At 27.7% G+C, this 19465-nt stretch overlaps 1 protein-coding gene and 1 pseudogene across 1 annotated transcript; both read left to right on the top strand.

Annotated features, from left to right (window-relative positions):
• The first annotated feature begins 69 nt into the window (after positions 1-69).
• LOC112693621 (general transcription factor II-I repeat domain-containing protein 2B-like) lies at positions 70-2375 on the top strand. The gene is made up of 2 exons (XM_025568771.1): positions 70-831; positions 937-2375. Exons 1-2 carry the CDS (start codon positions 297-299, stop codon positions 2160-2162), a joined length of 1761 nt encoding a protein of 586 aa, XP_025424556.1. The 5' UTR covers positions 70-296; the 3' UTR covers positions 2163-2375.
• Positions 2376-10079: 7704 nt separating this feature from the next.
• On the top strand, positions 10080-11775 carry LOC112693719 (annotated as a pseudogene).
• The last annotated feature ends 7690 nt before the right edge of the window (positions 11776-19465 follow it).

Here is a 19465-nt window from a genome sequence, read left to right as displayed (position 1 = left end):
TTTCCTGTGATGACCGGATGCGTTTTACCCGAACCCGCATTTGTCGCAATGTTAATCGGTATTATTTTTATGTTTATAGATTATCTTGATTGTCCGTCGACGTAGTCGTCTTATATCGGCGAATTAAGATAATAAATTGTTATTCGAAATATTGTACAAACAGCGACCAAAATCAGTCGCTCCGCACCCGCCTTTTGCTACGGTCGTAAAAATAATACGTACAACTTAATAAATATTAAATTATTTTGTAATAATTGCGTTTATTCTGTGTTTTTACTTGTTAATTTTAAGCCAGAATGGCTCTCAGCAAACCAATTGCGTCGAAATTGAAAGAACGTTCTCGGACATTTCACGAAGAATGGGAGATGCAATATTGCTTTACTGAAAGCAAAGCATTGAAGCCCATATGTCTTATTTGCTCCACTACGATTGCCGTCGCCAAAAAATATAATTTAGAACGGCATTTTAAACAAAATCATTCAAGTATTAATAAAAACTACCCGGAAGGAAGTTCTCTAAGAGCTGAGTTTATAAAGAAGAAAAAAAAAGAAATATTTGGTCAGCAGAATCTGTTTGTAAAAAAATTTGATGAACTCGAATCTATGGTAAAAACATCATATGAGATATCTTTACTTTTAGCCAAAAATAAAAAGCCTTTTTCTGATGGGGAAATTATTAAAGAGGCTTTATCAATTTTTTCTAATAACTGTAATGATAAAAATATAAAAACTAAAGCAGACGGTATTTCACTTTCGAGAAATACTGTAACAAGACGAGTAGAGGAGATGTCAAACGATATTAGCAACCAAATAACACAAACCGTAACGAAATGTAAGTATTTTTCATTGGCGTTGGATGAAACTTGTGATTTGACGAGTATGTCACAGCTAGCCATCTTCGTGAGGTGTGTTGATGAAAATTTTAATGTATTTCAAGATTTATTAGAGCTCAGCCAGTTGGAAACTACAAGTACCGGAAGAGACATATTTATGAAAATCAAGGAATGTGTCGACAGAAAAGGTATAGCATGGGAAAAAATTAATTCTGTTTGTACTGATGGAGCACCCGCTATGACGGGAAAAATAAATGGTTGTGTGGCCTTGTTAAAACAGTTCTTAGGCCGGGAATTATTTTCATATCATTGTATCATCCATCAGGAAGCTTTATGTGCCAAAGATATGAAGTTTAATGATGTTATTGATCCTGTAGTACGCTGTATTAATTATATCCGAGCCAAAGCTCTTCATCGAAGACAATTCAGGGTTTTATTTGAAGAAGAAATCAATGAATTCGGTGAGTTACATTTGTATTGTGCTGTCCGCTGGTTATCTAAGGGTGAAATGCTGAAACATTTTTTTCTTTTGCGGAGAGAGGTCTTGCAATTTTTAGTAGAAAAGCAGGCAATGCCTGATGAGCGAGATTTACTTGAAAGTGAATCATGGTTATGCGATCTTGCGTTTTTAATAGATATTACACAGCACCTCAACATACTTAACTGGAAGCTGCAAGGGAAGGACTGTTCGTTACCAATAATGTTCAATTTGGTTTATGGATTTAAAGCGAAACTCTCCCTTTTTTTGACAAATTTGACTAGAAATAATATCGATCATTTTCCTACGCTTGTAGATATAAGAGGAAAACTAGAAAATACTTCACCTGACATCTCGAAATATCAAACACAAATTCAATTATTGTTGCAGTCTTTTGAGAACAGATTTCAGGATTTTGAGAAGGACAAAAATAATATTTTGTTTTTCATGAACCGATTTTCAATCACTTTTAGTGAAATACAAAAATATTCATGCAATATCCAGTTGGAAATCACAGAAATTCAAAACCACGTTTCCTTGAAGCAGATATTTACCGAAATTGTATCATCACAACCACAACTGCAGTCTTCAGAAAATGTATTAAAATTTTGGAAATTAGTACCAAAAGAAGACTTTCCTGCAACGTGTGATCTTGCCTTGCAGATTTCAAGCAGATTTGGATCAACATATATTTGCGAAAAAGCTTTTTCTACTCTAACCTATGTCAAAAATAAATATCGTAGTTCGTTAACTGCGCCTCATATTTCAGATTTGATGTTGTTATCAACATCAGATTTATCACCAGATATTGAAAAATTATTAGCTAATAAGTCTCTTCATAGGTCTCACTGATGTTTTTTTTTAAATATTATTAAAAATTAAAACATGTGAAATTTAGAATGTTGTTTAATTTAAATACCTATTTGTTCTATCTAATTAAGTATCTATTGAAAATAGAATTTTAGATGAATTATAAGTGTAAGAAAATCTTGTTCATAACATGGCCCACCAGCTAAATGTAATTGCAATTATAGCCCGCTTCCAAAATAAATTGGGCACCCTTGATCTATAGGGAGGGATCGAACTTCGGGGGATGGAAAATGAGGGTGGGGATCAACATTATTAAGCCAGAATCCAGTGACGGGGGCGTCCAGCCAAGCCTCTTTCACTGGCGATGTCACTGCTGAGACAGTTGTGTTCTCTAAGGACACGCATCGGAAAATAGGCAATACTGAAGAATTGGATCGGACTGAAAATATTCAAGGCGAACAAGCTAAAGTACGAACAAACACACAGTCTGAAAGACCGCAATCTTTGACAAGACCACAGGTGGAGGCTAAATACTCAAAGCTATTAGAAGATACTTTTTCATGTTTAGAGACACTGGAAGCATCAGTTGCTGCAGCGCTAAATACGAATTTAGACATAAAGACTGTACCAGATCGCTTGGGAAATGTTTTAGGGAGTTCACTAAAATAACCAAAGTTATTGGAATGACAAGGTCCCCAGAGGTCACCGAACAACGTTTGTGGACGTTGCAACAGCAGCACCAATAACAGTATCTTCAAACACTAGAGAAGATTAAAGAGCTCCTGGAAGATAATCACCATCTGCGAACAACTCTTAAGCCTTCACAGTCTTAGTCAAATACTCTGCTTAGGCAAGATTACGATATCAGAATCGACACTATCACGTGAACTAGCAGAGTCTAAGGTTGTATCGGAAGGCAAGTTAGATGAACTCTCCAAATCCATGGCGGATTTTATGAATTATATTCATGGGCAGCTGCAAAACCAACAGCAACAGAAGCAACAGAACCCACTTCATCAATCACAGCCGAAACAAAGCAAGCCACAACAACAGAAGCAACAAAAACTTCCAAAGCAGCAAAACAAACCGTCAAGGTCACTGCAGGAGGAAGAGCAACAAGTACAACGGCAGGTACAGATAGAAGGAAGCTCCATAAAAGAGACTACTTCTATTACGGAGAAAATGCCAATTTGAGTTCCCCAAATTGGAATAGACTACTAAGAAAAAGCGCAGATCACCTAAAAAAGAAGCGAGAGAGTCTAATAAATGAGAAGAGAGTGCCGTGGATCTCGTACCATGGACTGAGGTGGTCACAATAACCGACTCAATCGAAGAAGAGACCTACGTCTCCGTCATGAAGCGGGTAATGAATAATTATTATTAATTATATTGGTGGGTGAGAGCTGACGGCATGCCTTACGGCGCTCTCAGGCTCATCTCTAGTAGCTACGATCAAATATTTATTGAATAATAGTAGTAAAGTATTACTTAAGAATTACTTAAGTAATTAATATATAATCGAAATTCATTGAAATACCTGTTTCTTCTACATTTAATCTCTTTAATGCCCATAGACTTCTTTGCGAATTTTGGGTAAGACATTTTTCGAGAGATACTGTCCTTCATCACCCTCTCTATAATCAATGTTTTGGAATAATATAGACTAGAGTCTCTGCTATTGAAAAAAATGTGGTTCTCATCCTTAAAATATACTTATATTCAAATATCTCTTAACATATGCTACTAACAACTTTTGAAAATGTTAATTACCGCTTGAAAGGAATGATTATCTTTACAATATAGAAGATATAAATAAATGGTGATTAAATGAAAAATTCAGTTTAATAATTTAATATTAACCACTTATTCATATTTAATCATTGTTTTAAACTTTTTTCTTTATGTTCTATATCTAAAATCTTTTCATGACCATATTGATGATTAATGAAAATTCGTTGCTTTAAACTTTTATCAAACCTATTTAAAAAAAACAACGGTTGGAAATTAAAAATAACAATGAGCTTAACTCCTAGATCGGTAGATATACAGACACGGTTCAATGGCATTACGGTATTGGTCATTTCAACTTAAAACTAATACATCGTTGCCTCGAGATACAATTCTGAGCACAAAATGTCGGTGAAATCAGAAATTCGACATAGTTTACTTAGTAGTAGCACCAATTTCTTGGTTAAGTAGGTAAGGTTAAGTTAGGTAAGATAGGTTAATTGAAATTTGCAAATGCTTATAACTAGCAAACAATGTATCAAAATATTTGGAAAATTGTATAAAATATATATAAAATTCATATAAGTATTTAGTGTCGGGCTGGTCATGGCAGCTAAGCAGCTATCGGTGCCTGGGCCTTTGTTTTACTCAATATACTACACACACACACACACAATATATGGATACATTATAGTTTATAAATTATCTTTCTATGAATCTTCAAAAAAACAATATCACTTAACTATGTATAAGCATGATCAACGCTTACAACATTTAATATCAAATTTAAAAAAGTAATGATGATAAAAATTATTTTTTATAACAAATGTAAAGATTTTTTAAAAAAAAATAATTTTTTTTTAAACGAACAAGAGCATTTCGAAGAAAAATAAAATATTTAGATAAAATATTTCTGATAACATACAAAATATTAATCTAGTGCTGTAAAATAATAAATTTAATGATAGTATAAATTTGATAGCATACTTGATAGTATTGCATTAAGGTTTACTTCAAATGTGGTTTTATTGACAAATTGCAGTTGATTGGATTAAACAAATAAAGTTGAGACTGTGGAACTTATATAATAAAATAAATATAAATAATGGAAAATTAGTATTATAATTTATTTTATAAAGTTTAACGATGTACAAATTAAATAATATAGAGCTTGTAGAAATTTAAAATGAATTTACATTTATTCTATGATTTAATTTACCTAATTGCCACAAATATAAATAATGAAATTAATAATGCACGAGTACTCAGGTAGGTTGGTCCTTTAAAAATCACTTACATCCTGCCTGGGCTCTTTGATGTCCAGGCCGACTTTGTATGTACTTATTATAGTTTAAGGGAATAATGCGTGACAAAATACTAAACGGTACTGAGTTCAAAAATGAGTGCGGTCTACATGATCTAACGTTTTGGAAAATTCGGTGTATATTATATCGACTTGCTTGTGTTTTCGAAAGGATTCGTATATATATGAAGTGAGTACAAGATTGCAGGTTGTAGTAGGACGACCTGGTACAAATCCGTACGGCTCCTCCACAAGACTATGATTGAGAGGAAAATGTATAGAATTTAGAACAATTGATTAAAAGAACTTGGAGAGATAAGAAATCATTTTTAAAAACATTAAAATATCCTACTTCAGAATTGGAAGGAAATTCAAGATATTATATATCTATCAGTTTAGAAAAGATATATAATGATGAAAATATTAAAAAATATTTTGAAGAAATGGCATAATTGTGTTACTTCAAATTTAAAAAACTGTTTATTGTTTCAATATTAAAAAACCCAAGGCACGTAAGTCCTACTGCATAAACTGATGCATAGCGAACATTTTTTGAAAATACAAATGCATTATACATTAAATTTAATAGTTAGTAATATTATCTTGGTCGTGGAAAGTATAAAATAATTTATACCGAAAATATCTAGATTGGAATTTAAAATTATTAAATTAATTTAAAATTTTTTTGGTATTCAATCTAATTATGTGTTTATGCATAATTTCATGTTTGCACGTTTTTAATACAACACATTCCTATAAATGTTACATAAAATATATATTAGTCATACTAATCAATATCAAATTTATTAAGGTATTATATAATACTATGTATTTCAATTTCTTGATTATTTCATTTGAATATTTTTATATTTGAAAAATATATTTTAGCTTTAGTCCAGTGGTTTTCAACCTTTTTTTACAATGCGGCACACTTCATCTCCAACAAAATTTTCGCGGCACACCAATCCATAAATTATGTGAACCATATTTTATACATATGAATACTATTTACAGTATACTCTATTAGAGGGTTATTTATTGTGAAATATATTAATACAATCGATCGATCGAGACGGCCGCGACGGGCATACTTACAATAAATAATATTATATGTATCTACGATTAGTTCGATCAGTTTTCATATCGAATATCAATAATAAGCTGGTAAATACATACTTATAAAACAATTTATAGATTTATCACGGAACATTTAAAGGGCGCTCGCGGCACACCAATGGGCCGCGGAATACCGGTTGGGAATCACTGTTCTAGTCCAAGGTAAATGATTTAATGGATTATTTAATTTTTATCTTTTTTTTTTGTGAAAAAGGAATTTAAATTTATGATTTAACTGATCATCAACTAATTATACTTGTAGTTATAATCATATTTTTAAATGATATGTAAATATGAATTCATATTTTGGGTCTTGTTTTTATTTTATTTTAAAAACTTAATTGAATTTTATATTGTACAGTTGAAATAGTTTGTTAATTAGCCAATCAAAATATTTAGATGCTTCTTTACTTATAAGAAGAAAATTAGTAATGGTTGATCCAGGTCACAACGAAAAAAAAATTAAAGAGGGTTTTCTTTTAAGACAACTATAATAGAAGTATTTAACATATGAATAGTAATAAAAAAATTGGACTCGTTTCAAAGAACCTAAATACGTAGAAAATAATCGATATTAACTAGAAAGTTGTTACTTATGGTTGAGTTGTTATACACAGAAAATAAACCAAAATATTTTTATATTTTTCATGTTATTATTGTATAATACAAGCATATATTATTATTTACGACAAATGGTAAATGTAAAACAAAATCTTATGATATCAATATCTTGCACAGAATAGATTTTACAATTTTGTATTTATAGTTTTTAGTTTTAAGCATATTTGTTTAAGAACAAGTAAAATGTTTCTTAAAGTAAGTATTTTTTCATACTATAATAATTATCAATCATTGTTGTAACAAAGATACATAAATCGTATTTAAACATATTTGTCATCAAATAATAATTTTATCATATCTCGTACAGGCTCGGCTCAAGTGTTTAAATAAATATAGGCGAAATTTAGTTTTTGCCGCCCCTTACGTGTAAATATTTTATCAAATATTTTTTTTATACATAAAAATTTTCCAGGAAAAATGCCGTCCTAGGCGTGGACCTATGTCACCTACCCCTTGAGCCGGGCCTGATCTCGTAAAATTATTAATTTATACTCGGACACTGGGATCTTCAGATCGTTAATAAGTGTATATAAATTATTTTTAATAACAACAAAATAACATCGTATCTTAAGTTATAATCGTGTTATTATCTTATCGGAATATATCCAAAATTCAAATAACTAATTAAATAATATTATATAAAACAAACATCTAAAAAATTAATTTTTTGACTAATAAAAATCAAAATAATAAGCTATTGACATTGCAATTATGATTTCAGATTAGGTGGCCTCTAAAATATAGAAGATTAAAAAAAAAAAAAAATGCGTAGTTTTTAAAGTATAACTTTGACAGATTTGTTATCAATTGAGAATGCTGAATATTAGTTTCATATTATTATTTGATATTGTCGGTGAAAATATTACCAGTGATTAATATTTTATTTTTTAAACTTTATAAAACATACGGATTTTTTTTATGCAGTTCAGTTCTCATTCCATAACAGCATGAGTTTAAATATTAATTTTGAAAAAAATGATATAAATATAAACCACCAAAACTAAATAATTTATATAGTTCATAAAAGATTTATATGTTGTGTAATCAACGAATACAATGAATTGGACTAAAATAGTAGCGAACATTTTTTCCACAATTTAACAGTTTTAATTTTGTATTGACTATACATAAAAAATGATTTAAGACAATATAGGAAATATATGTTATAAGTGTTACACAAGGTAACCAGTACATTTAGATTGAAAATTATGGTTGAATTGACGAATTAACGTATTTCATACGATTTTTTTTATTAATCTTTACGAGTTACAAGTATCCATGGAAACAAATTACTTATCAAGACCTTCAAGGTATATTAGATATTTTTAGAATGTTATATAAATATATATATTTCATAAAAAATATAAAACACAAGGTTTTTCTTTTTTATTAAAATTAAAATATTTAACGTTTGTAAAAAAATTGTCTGTCCAATATTTTAATTTTAGTTAAAGTAAAATATTTTAATCTTGTGTTTATTTTTAATTATTTTAGGTTTTAATATTGTTAATATTATAAATTAAAACCACAAAAAAAAAACTTCTTTAGTCAGACAAAAATTATTTAACTTTCAACGAAATACCTCCCAATTTGATTTGCCCTCTCAACATGTTTTTACTTATGGTCGATTTCATTTTACGCACAGAAATAATTTCAATAAAGAATTGTTGAAAACTAGACATTTCTCTAAGTCTTAACTTTTAAATTTGTTGTAGAATTAAGTTTATTTAATCTAGGAATAGTATATTTTCATGAAAAATAAATTATAAAAATAACCGGTTTTTCATTCATAATGAAACCAGGAATGTCAAACTTAACTGTTGTTAAAAATATAATTGAATTACATTTTTAAAATTTTTAAGAAATTATGGTAAATTACTTTGCTTAATTGCATACAACATACAACTATTGTAGTAATATTCGAAATTAAAACTATTTGAAATAAATAATATATATAACATTATTAAGTTTAAAAAAAATTGCTTGGATTATAAAGACAATAATCATTTGCGTGCAATTGTTCTGTTTGTTTGTTTAATATTTTAAATATTAAGAAACCTACTAAAAATTAAATTAAATTATTTTTTTTTAATTTTTCTTAAACATCAACTTACAGGTATAGTAAATCAAATCATAAATAAATTTAAAAATTCAAAATTGAACTTAAAATGATTAAAATAGTAATACATAATATGGTAATGGTATTTAGCCTAACTAATTTCAATGATAATAACCTAAATTTACTTTAGTAAGATAATTAAATAAATACTCACAAAGTTTCAATTGATGTATTTGATTAAATTATTTAAAAATGTAATAAATAAATAATATTCCCTTGCATTGAATTGAACACAAATTAATTTAAAATATGTAGAATTTGTTTTTGAAGCATATTAACACTGATATTCGTTTCATAGAAACTACTGAATTATTTAAAAATTTTAAATTTCAATCATCCATAATAAATTGTCCCCACCGATACACAATCACGTTTACATATTTTAATCAGGATGATAAAAAATATTTTGATAAGCCTAACGTTGAATTCCTAAAATTATTTTTTTTAAATATACGTAGACAATTTTTTATACTGCTAAAACTTGTTAAATAAGCATTTCGAATAATATTATAAAGATTGACAATGAACGCGTGTATATGAATTCCAATAATTGAAATATGTTTTTTCAAATCAATTTATGAACTGTGTTAAATATTTGAATTTTATTATATAAATATATAGCTTGAAATATAAGACAGGATTACATACTACAGGTATAGTCATTAGTAAAGTCGCATATGTGGAGTGTTCACTATCTTTTGACGAATTTTTTTATTTTCAACAATTTAATTGATTAATTCTTATCAAAGTAAATTAAAATATGAAAATATGTAATAAACGAGACAGACAAAATGTTTGAACACCCGAATTCCTGTAAATAATGTTATTTTTAACTTGATCACTTGTCAGTCGGAATGTGTTGAATCACAGATCGTTTAATATAATTTCTCTGGTCAATCTATTTCAATAGCTCCATTTCGCTAGCATGTACTTTTGCGATTTTTTTATTTTTGCAATATATATTATTTTGCAAAATATTTGCGTAATTTTGCGGATATATTCCTGATTTTTGTGGTCAATTAGATTATTTGCAATTCAAAATAAAGTAAATTATATAAGTACTCAACTTGATATGGTTTTTAAAAGCTTTGACGTTCTAAAACAAGAACCATTATCAGGAGAAACAAATTTTGATGCAGATAATTTGATAAGATCACGTAAACGTTTTTATTTCATTTGAATATTTACTGTTTAAGAAAAATTCTCAATGCAATCGACAGGATCAATATAATTTTACAAAATCCAAAACTAACTATTTTATATAGTTGTCAAAAAATCTGCGAAGCCTCCTTAAAATTGCACAAAACTTTTGAGAGCAATGTATAAATGAGACTTTATCCGATTCAAAGAATGAAGCTGAAACATTAGACATTTAGACAGAATTTTTAAAAGTCAGGTTACGAAAATGGAGAAGATGAGTTTTGTAACGTAAGCGAAGAAAATAAATTTTTCATAACGATGAAAAATATTATTGACAATAATTTTATAGGACTAAGTCAAAGATTTAAATTAATGGAAAATATCACTCAAGTTTTTCATTTTTAGTTTAGTGATAACTATTTCCATAAGAAAATTATAAATAATTATTAAAAAATTCAATTTTAATATAATTAATATATTAATTTCATGATTAATAGTGTTCTTAAATGTTAAGATGTAAATCAAATATTATTTCATAATAAAAACTAGAGTGATATTATAATTTAAATTATTGCTAAATATTTATGTACTTTATTTTAGATAAATTATTCTATCAAGTTGGTAAAAGTGGTGACGAGAACTTATTAAATGTAGCAGAAGCAGTATTTGATGATGTAGTTATCAGCAGGGCTAGGAAGTTCTAGCAAATGCATAATTTTCTTGGTTCATCCTAGAACATTCAAAGTTAGATACAAATATGTTTCAAATTACTTGGATATTATACACAAAATCTAATTTTGCTAATTTTTGCATATTTACGGGTTTCATTGCTATTTTGCTAATTTGAGGTTTATAATGCTATTTTTGGGTATATTTTCATATAATACAGGAAGTAATCATATTTTGTTGATAATAATGGTATTTACTTGATTATATTTTTAAAAATACATGAATTATTGGAAATAAATAGACCTCGTCAATTATTATTTTATGTTTATATCGACAGTTTGATGTATTAATAGTTAGTGACATCATTGTTATTCCTTTATTATATCATAACATTAGATTATCAAACACTTTTACAATCCAGAATAATTGCCAAGGTAAATATATAAAATAATTTAATAATAAGTACATTTTTATAAATATATTTAAGTAATTTAACATTTTTGTTAACAGTTTATAATTCAATCAGTCCAAATTGTGTCTATGAGTTAAAAACTTTGTAAAATTACATTTTTTTCTAATAAATTTATAATTTTTTCAAGTTAAATGCATATTTTTTGATTTTTCGTGCTATTTATAGCGAATATTTTAGAGCTTTTAAGTACATATTTAAGAGCTAAAAAGTAACATTTTTAGTGCTACAACTTCCGAGCCCTGGTTATCAGTATAGAAAGCATACTAAAAAGAATAAAAATTATGAATGAACTTTTCATATTATGTGGAGCTGCTGTATTTATTGGAACCAGAACTGCTGCAAGGACAGCTATTGATTATTATGTAGCAGTTTCACTAAGAAATGACGACATTGGGAAGAGTATGATGATTTTAAACACAAACCAGTACCTATACCAGAACAAACAAAATGCGGTGTACAAATTCTTTTACACAACAAAGAAAATTAAGAATCTCAAATGTAAATATTCGAAAATTTTCTATTTTTAAAAATGTTTAATTTCAATTTTAAAGGTGAAAAGACTATTTATAAACAACATATTATATATGATTTAAATCAAAGATTAAAATAATAAAAGGTTAAAAAAGCAATTTATTTATTTTGTGATTAATAGGTTCAATCATAATCAAGGGCGTATTTAGGGGGGGGGGGGGGGGGGGGGGTGGAACACCACCCCCCGCCCCCCGGTTTTTGTGGTATTTCACCAAATTGCAAACTTACAGTATAATTTAAATAAACGTAAGTATATGTAAAATCATTTTCATTAATATAATAATTTATATAAATACATGGTATTTATAAATTTAATACGTGGGTGGCAGAACCCCACTTACTATAAGTCTATTAAATTTTAAAACACCCCCGTTAAATGAATCCTGGATACGCCACTGATCATAATAAAAAAAATAATAATAATCGCACATTCATATTGAGTACGATTATGAAATAAAAAATGTGGACGTACTAATTATATGTAATCAATTTTTTTTAAAGGGATAGATAATTTCTATTTTTTTCATATGTAGTTTTACCCCATCTATAAATATATATGTATACCATTTAATTTATAGTTTTAATTTAAATATTTAAACAAACTGAAAAAATTATTATGCAGGTTAGATGTCATGATAAATGATAATAATATGTTAAAAAAATAAAAATAAAGCAGGTACCTAATTAGTTTTATAAATTATTTTATTTTGAATTGCAAAAATAGTGATTTTTTTTAATTTTTGCAACATTTACCAGCATGTCAACCGTTTTTTTGGATTTACTAAAAAACTAGTTGTCCATAAATGTCAGAAATACGTTCGCATAATCACGCAGATTATCTGCAAAATTATGGCACATTAAAAATTGAAGTAGTGTGTTTTTTAAATTTTTGCAACATTTCACCAGCATGTCGACTGTTTTTTTTGGATTTGCTAAAAAACTAACTGTCCGCAAAAATCAGAAATACGTCCGTAAAATCACGCAAATTATTCTCAAAATAACATATATTGCAATAATAAAAAAATCGCATAAGTACATGCTAGCGAAATGGAGCTAAATGAGCTAATTTCAATGGTATGAAAAAAAAATTATGAATTTGTTATAACGAAATATAAGATTTTAGCGGTACAGTTTTATAATTTGTCGTATTATTTAGACCAAATTAAATAACCCTTTTCGAGGACACAGCTTACGTCAAAGTAAAAAAATATCCCAAAAAACATTAATTAATCAACATGTTATAAATTATACAATAATATAGGTTAGCTGTTGACAGAGTTATGTAACATTTTTTTATATGTGTATGATGAAATGCATTAGCAAAGCAAAGGTTTTAAATACCTGCATGTTACATATTGTACACACCATCCATTGGCTTTTATCGTTTGTTAACGGGGAAGAAATTGAAAGCATGTAACTTAAAAATATTCGTATCTCCACCCATAACATCACGACGACTATGCCATTAACGAAAAGCATCAATGAATGATTAACTATTCGATTGATTGAATTTGATTTATTATCAAGTGACCCGGTAGGCGTAACGCAACTTGTCGTTATAATTAGATTTTAATTTTCACCGATGAAAATGGAAAATTGACCGCAGTCAGTAACAATTGTAGAATTACTCTTATGTATCAAATAGCTTAACAAATATTTTGATTATTAAAAAATTATTATTGAAAATAAATTAATTGTAGCGTTAATATTCCTTTGTGTAGGTTTAATTTTGGTACCTACACTATTTCGCTGACTCTCGAATATCGAACTTGTGTGTGTCATCAGGCGCGGATTTAGAAATGAAAAAAGGTGGGGGGCTTATAAAGTGAGTTATTGCCATAATTCGTTGCGCATATCGATTTATATGGTCTTTTTTACGTCTAATTTATTAAATATTTTTAGTACCTGTATTCGAAATAGTTCTAACTAATGTCTAAGGAATAGGGTATTAGCTCTCATAGATCCCCTTTTGTATCCGCGCTTGTATGTCATATAACCGAAACACCGATTATTTTTAATTACATTTTTAAATAAGGTAAATTAATATGCAATAAACTTTTTAATAATATATTCATAACAACAATTTTCATCCACATGAATCCATTTATAAGTACCAAATCTCACATTAAAAGTTGTAAAATATAGTGGATAATATATAAACAAAATATATAATATATTAATTATGATAGTTTATATTGAAGAATTCTCAAAAATTGTAATATAAATCTGAGTCACAAAACATGTAAAAAAAAATATGCGCAGATACTTTATTAATTTCATTATTGATATATATTGAGATAAGAATTATAATTATTGTCAATTAGTTAAATAAAACTTAAATAATATAATTCTAAAATAGGTAGTCTATAAATAATTTGGATATAATTCGGTAAAATATAAAGTATGTGTGTTTATATAAATAATTAATAGTAAAAATAACTAGTACACATATTTAATTAGGTCGTACCGTATTTATTGTAAACGAAGATTGCATTATTGATCTGGTGCTTATCCGTTTAATATTGATTTCGGTGGACTAATGCCAATATGGTACACGATGATACAGAATTTACGGTATAATGACAACGGGTGGTTTCCCGATAATACTGACACAATGTTGTCAAAATGACAATTTGCATAGTTGGTTTAAAATAAATTTATTGAGTTGTTTTTTCACCATTTTAATAATTTGAGACCCGGGCTCGTAACCGAGAGATTTGGTGCAAAGGCATAACTTTGTCTATGAGAAAAATTGTGAAAGGGAGGAAAAGGACGAACAAAACTGTATTTTAATATACTTACTTCATATCCTAATATTAATAGTAATTATTCGACTACACCATAATCGTGCGTACGGAGGTTGCTTAGTGTGTCCAGATACACTTCGAAATGTTGTAAATGGGGCCCTAAAATTTAAGTCTGAAAGTAAGAGGTCCGTATTTTAACCGGTTTTACTCAAATTAAATGGAATTTATTTCAAAATTGTTGGTAAAAAATAAATCATGTTTCGTCGTAGTAAAAAATAAAATAAAATTTTCGAAATGTTCGTGCAAAAGCGTATGATTATATAACAGCTACATTTGGCTATAACAGTACAAATAATAAATAATTGAAGCTATCTAAGAAAAATATAATTATTGAGATTTAAAGAAAACATATCATTGGGAATAATATACTACAATATTAAATAGAAAGTTAAAGTTATGTTTAATTATTAAATAAAGAAGTTATTTTATTGATGTAAAATGAAAAAAAAATGGAAACTTTTTTTTATATCCCAAACAAAATCAAAACATTTTGAAAATTATATCATCTCTAGAGAACAAAGATTAAAATTCAGTGAATACTTTAAGTTTCTATGATTATTATATGAGTAATAAGTCATCATTTTTGATAAATTAAAAAAATTAGATTTTGTCGAACATCGGTAAACTGAAGATTTTGTGATTTTTCGTCAGTTTTTCTCAACTAATATTGAAATAAAGAAAATAATTTTCTGAATTCACTGATTAAATGAAATTAGCTACAAGTATTCCCTCTGGTCACAACCTTGTTGATAGATACTTAAAAATACCAATATACTTCTTGCTCTGCACAGAATCTAAAATTAGGTGCGTGAAATTTTAAATTGGCCATTAATTTTTTTATTTTAGTCTAATTCTGTGGATAAAGATTCCATATACTTTGAAGTTTGGAAACTCTCAACCTTAAGGAGAAAAAAACCAAAGAATAAATAAGAATAAATCATAAACTTTTATTATTCAAATTTTTAATTTTGTAGAAGAAAAAAATTGGATATGGTTTAATGAGACAAGTAAATGTATCATTAATTTTTGAATAATTAATTGTTGAATAAATGCATATTGTATGACGTTATTTGTCTGCATTAAAAATATCCAAGAATCATAATGTTATATAGGTAATCATATAATATACAAGCTTTATAATATAAATTATTATTTTATAATAACAAGCATACTTATAGATAAGTACTTATTCAGTTTCCTTGTGATAAGAAGATAACATATTAGAGTAACTATAAAAATTAAATATTCGATTTGTCATTAGTAATGGTGGTATTTTAATTGTAGACTATAGTCAGTGACGTACGTAGCTAACAAGTAATCGAACTAAATAGAAGCGGATATAAAAAAAAAGGAAGAGTTCTTAAAAATTGTAAAGGGTTTAATAAAATAATTACTGAATAGCGAGGCACCATTTTTGGTGCATTTTTACCATTTACTGTATACAGGTATTTAATTGAATAAAATCATTAATGTACAATCAATTAAGAAATTTTTTTTTGTTGAAGACTTTAACATTTTAGGTTATTAGCCTTTCATTGTTATAGATGTATAAATCAAACAAAAATGTTTTTCTTTACCATTTTTTTTTTTTAAATTATATACTACCCTGCTGAACAACTAAATTTGGATAAAATAAAAAAAACAGTCCATTATGTGGAATTGTTGTTAAAGTAAAATCTTATTTGTAAAATTAGGGAACATTCAGTATGTTATTACTCCTTACAATTGGGTTTTCATGATGACACACTGATATGGTTTTAACGAAAGATTTTAATAAGTTTGATGTAGTAACGACTCAATTTCTTCGACACAATAAAACAGAATAGAAATGGACACAACATTTGAATATTTTAATTATGTAACAGTGCATACCTGTTAAGGGGCTATCCATTTTTATTTGATTATTTCAAACCACACCGATATACTATCTGTAAAAAAAATATTATGGTTATAATACAGACATTTATGCATAGATAAAGTTCAATTTAAAAATTAAAAAACAATGACATTATTTGTAAGCACCTGATAATAAAAGGTAATACAACTTATACATACCTATTTATATATTATTATTTTCTTATTAATCATAATTTGTAACGATATAATAATGGCATGGAAAATAAATAACTAATTGGTAACATATTACCGTATTTGGTACTTTTTCATACAGTAAATGACAACGTTGCGCGAAATAATGGTCTCTTTCCATTGTCTTAATTATATCATCACAGATTACATATACACAATAAGCTATACATTTTCAGAGAATGAAAAATTATAAATAATAATACTATTGCAGCCCCTTATTATATATTGTTTATACTATTTAATTTTCGTATTGTGTTTCTATTTGATTTGGTCTATAATTAATTTTCTTGCATAAAGACATAGTTATATAAAATCATTAAATATTCCTTATGTAGACTACAATCATGCTTTATCAACATTAGTGTAGGTAAATTATTACCACGGCGTTTTGAATTATCGCAATTAAACTGTTATAATAAATGTGATTAATTTTAGATTTATATTTAAGTTAGGTTAGATAAAAAATAATTTATGTTAAAAATGTTGTTGAATTGTAATAAAATTAACAAATAGAAAAATAGGTACACAACCGGTCGTCATAGTTTATCAACGGACAACAATAGTCGATAATAATATTATTAATATATTATGTAGTATAAGTAACAACACAATGAAAATAATTATATAAATAAACAAGGCCTTCTCAAATAAAAATGTACTAAATCTTTTGTATGTTATAACTGTTAGGTAGTATGTTATAACTGTTAGGTATTAGCCATTTACAGTGGTGGATCTAGAAAGGAGATAAGTGGTTATGTTCATCCTTGGTGTTGTTGCTATAAAAGCGCTCATAAGTTTATGAAAAGTCATGAATATTTTTATTAGTCCTGGGCGTCAATTATTCTAGATCTGACATTGGTCATTAGGTAGTAGCTGATAGAAGATAGTTGTTACATCCAAGAACCAAATAAGAAAAAATATTCAATGGATATAGTCGGTAGTCACAAATTGAATCACTAACAATTTAGACCACTTTAAATATTTAATTTATAGCCTTTGTATAATACCTGAAGAATGTCATAAATTCAGACTACAAGTGACACATCTATTAAAAAAAAAATTACTTTTAATAAATCGCTTAGCTTCACAGTAGAGTGTTTTGCTATTATAGAAAAGCTTAATTTTGTCTCTGCTTCCCCTTATAAAAAGTTTTTAATTGCTTCAGATTCGATGTCTTGTCTCCAATCTTCATATCTATCTCCTCTAATTCTTCGTATTAAATCTATCCTTTTTAGTCTTAGCCAATTAAGCTTTAATATTCAATATCTTTGGGTTCCCAGTCATATAGGTATTCACGGGAGCGAGATAGCCGATTCTTTGGCTAAATCCTCCTCTAAATTGACCAGCCCTTTCTTTTCTCTAATACCTTGGTCAAATTTTATTTCTCTCCTACGATTCTATGTTTTAAATCTTTGGTCCATTTATTGGAACAATTAACCAACTAACTTTGCCTCTACATTTAAATCTGTCGTTCCTAATATTAGTAACCAGTGGCGTAATTGTGGAGGGGCAAGGGGGGGAAAGTGCACCCTCTGACCATTTTTTGAGAGATAAAGGTATAATTTTGCCCCCACCCCCCAGATAATCCAACAATACAAATAGCACCTTTTATTAATGAACTTTTATGGATATTATTTAACAATATTGGTACCTAGTACATGCTACCTACAATTTATGTTTATCTAAACTATAAAATCAGTTAAAAGACTTATTAAAGACTATTAAATTACGTCATATATTTTCAAATTTGAATTCGTACTAGAATGTTTTATTGATGTACGGTAGATGAACCAAGTAAATTAATTAACTTAAATGTCTTATAAGCTTATAGATAAGCAGACAATGCTATTCACAAGGGATTAAAATACTGAATGCACCAATTATATCTCTTATCTATTAAATACCTATTTAAAAGGTGAAAATTGTTTTGATGCTTAATTTTTATAGGTACCTACATCCAGGGCCGACCCTAAGGCAGGATTATGAAAGTGCTACTCAATCTTTTAATTCTAATAGTAAAAATAATCTTAAAAAATTAGTATTTTTTTAAATTCTTGTCCAAGGAATTTCTTCTTTGAGTAGAAGATTTAAACAATTGAAAAAGTTTGATATTATTTAATTTTTAATTTGGTATTGGAAGTATTTCTGAAAAGAATAAAGAAGATTTGATGAAGCATTGTATGGATCTTCAGACATTATTTCAAGTGGGTTAGACTAAAGATATTAATGGACTATATATACAAGGAGTTAATAATTTTATCAAAAGTTATTGTCAAAGGTATTCCACCTTTAGAAGTTTTAAAACAAATTCTACAATACCGTGCTGATGACATATATTGTAGGGACGACTCTGGATACATCAACATTTTCAGGGAAATATTTCATTTTGGATTATGAAAAAAAAATTCAAAAATATTATTTTTTGTGGTTGGGTACACAGATTTAAATAATCAATACGATAAAACCAGTAACGATTCATCGGTATGTATCTACACAAAAATATTATACAGGATGACGTCAGGTTATATAAATACATTTTTTCAAAAATGAATAATAATCCGACCGTAAATAATAGAAGTTTTAAACAACACAATGAATCACTCGATGTTCAAAATGCCGTTAAAACGCAAATGAAGTACGTTGCACTATTACGTTAGCAGCTGAAATACGCGTTAGCATGAAGCAATAGGTCGAGGTCATACGGAATACGGTTGAAACCGTACGGTCGGTAAGGTTCAACGTTTATATCGT

Source organism: Sipha flava, unplaced genomic scaffold, assembly GCF_003268045.1.
Source record: "Sipha flava isolate LNK unplaced genomic scaffold, YSA_version1 89_pilon_pilon, whole genome shotgun sequence".
Lineage (NCBI taxonomy): Eukaryota > Metazoa > Arthropoda > Insecta > Hemiptera > Aphididae > Sipha > Sipha flava.
Note: the sequence above shows the minus strand (reverse complement) of the source record. Positions and strands in the feature narration are given on the sequence as shown.

Excerpts from the sequence above, each read along its gene's own strand:
- LOC112693621 (XM_025568771.1), top strand. The coding sequence starts at position 297 with ATGGCTCTCAGCAAACCAATTGCGTCGAAATTGAAAGAACGTTCTCGG. Across the intron at positions 832-936 it reads AACACAAACCGTAACGAAAT|ATTTATTAGAGCTCAGCCAG; the intron begins GTAAGTATTTTT and ends ATGTATTTCAAG.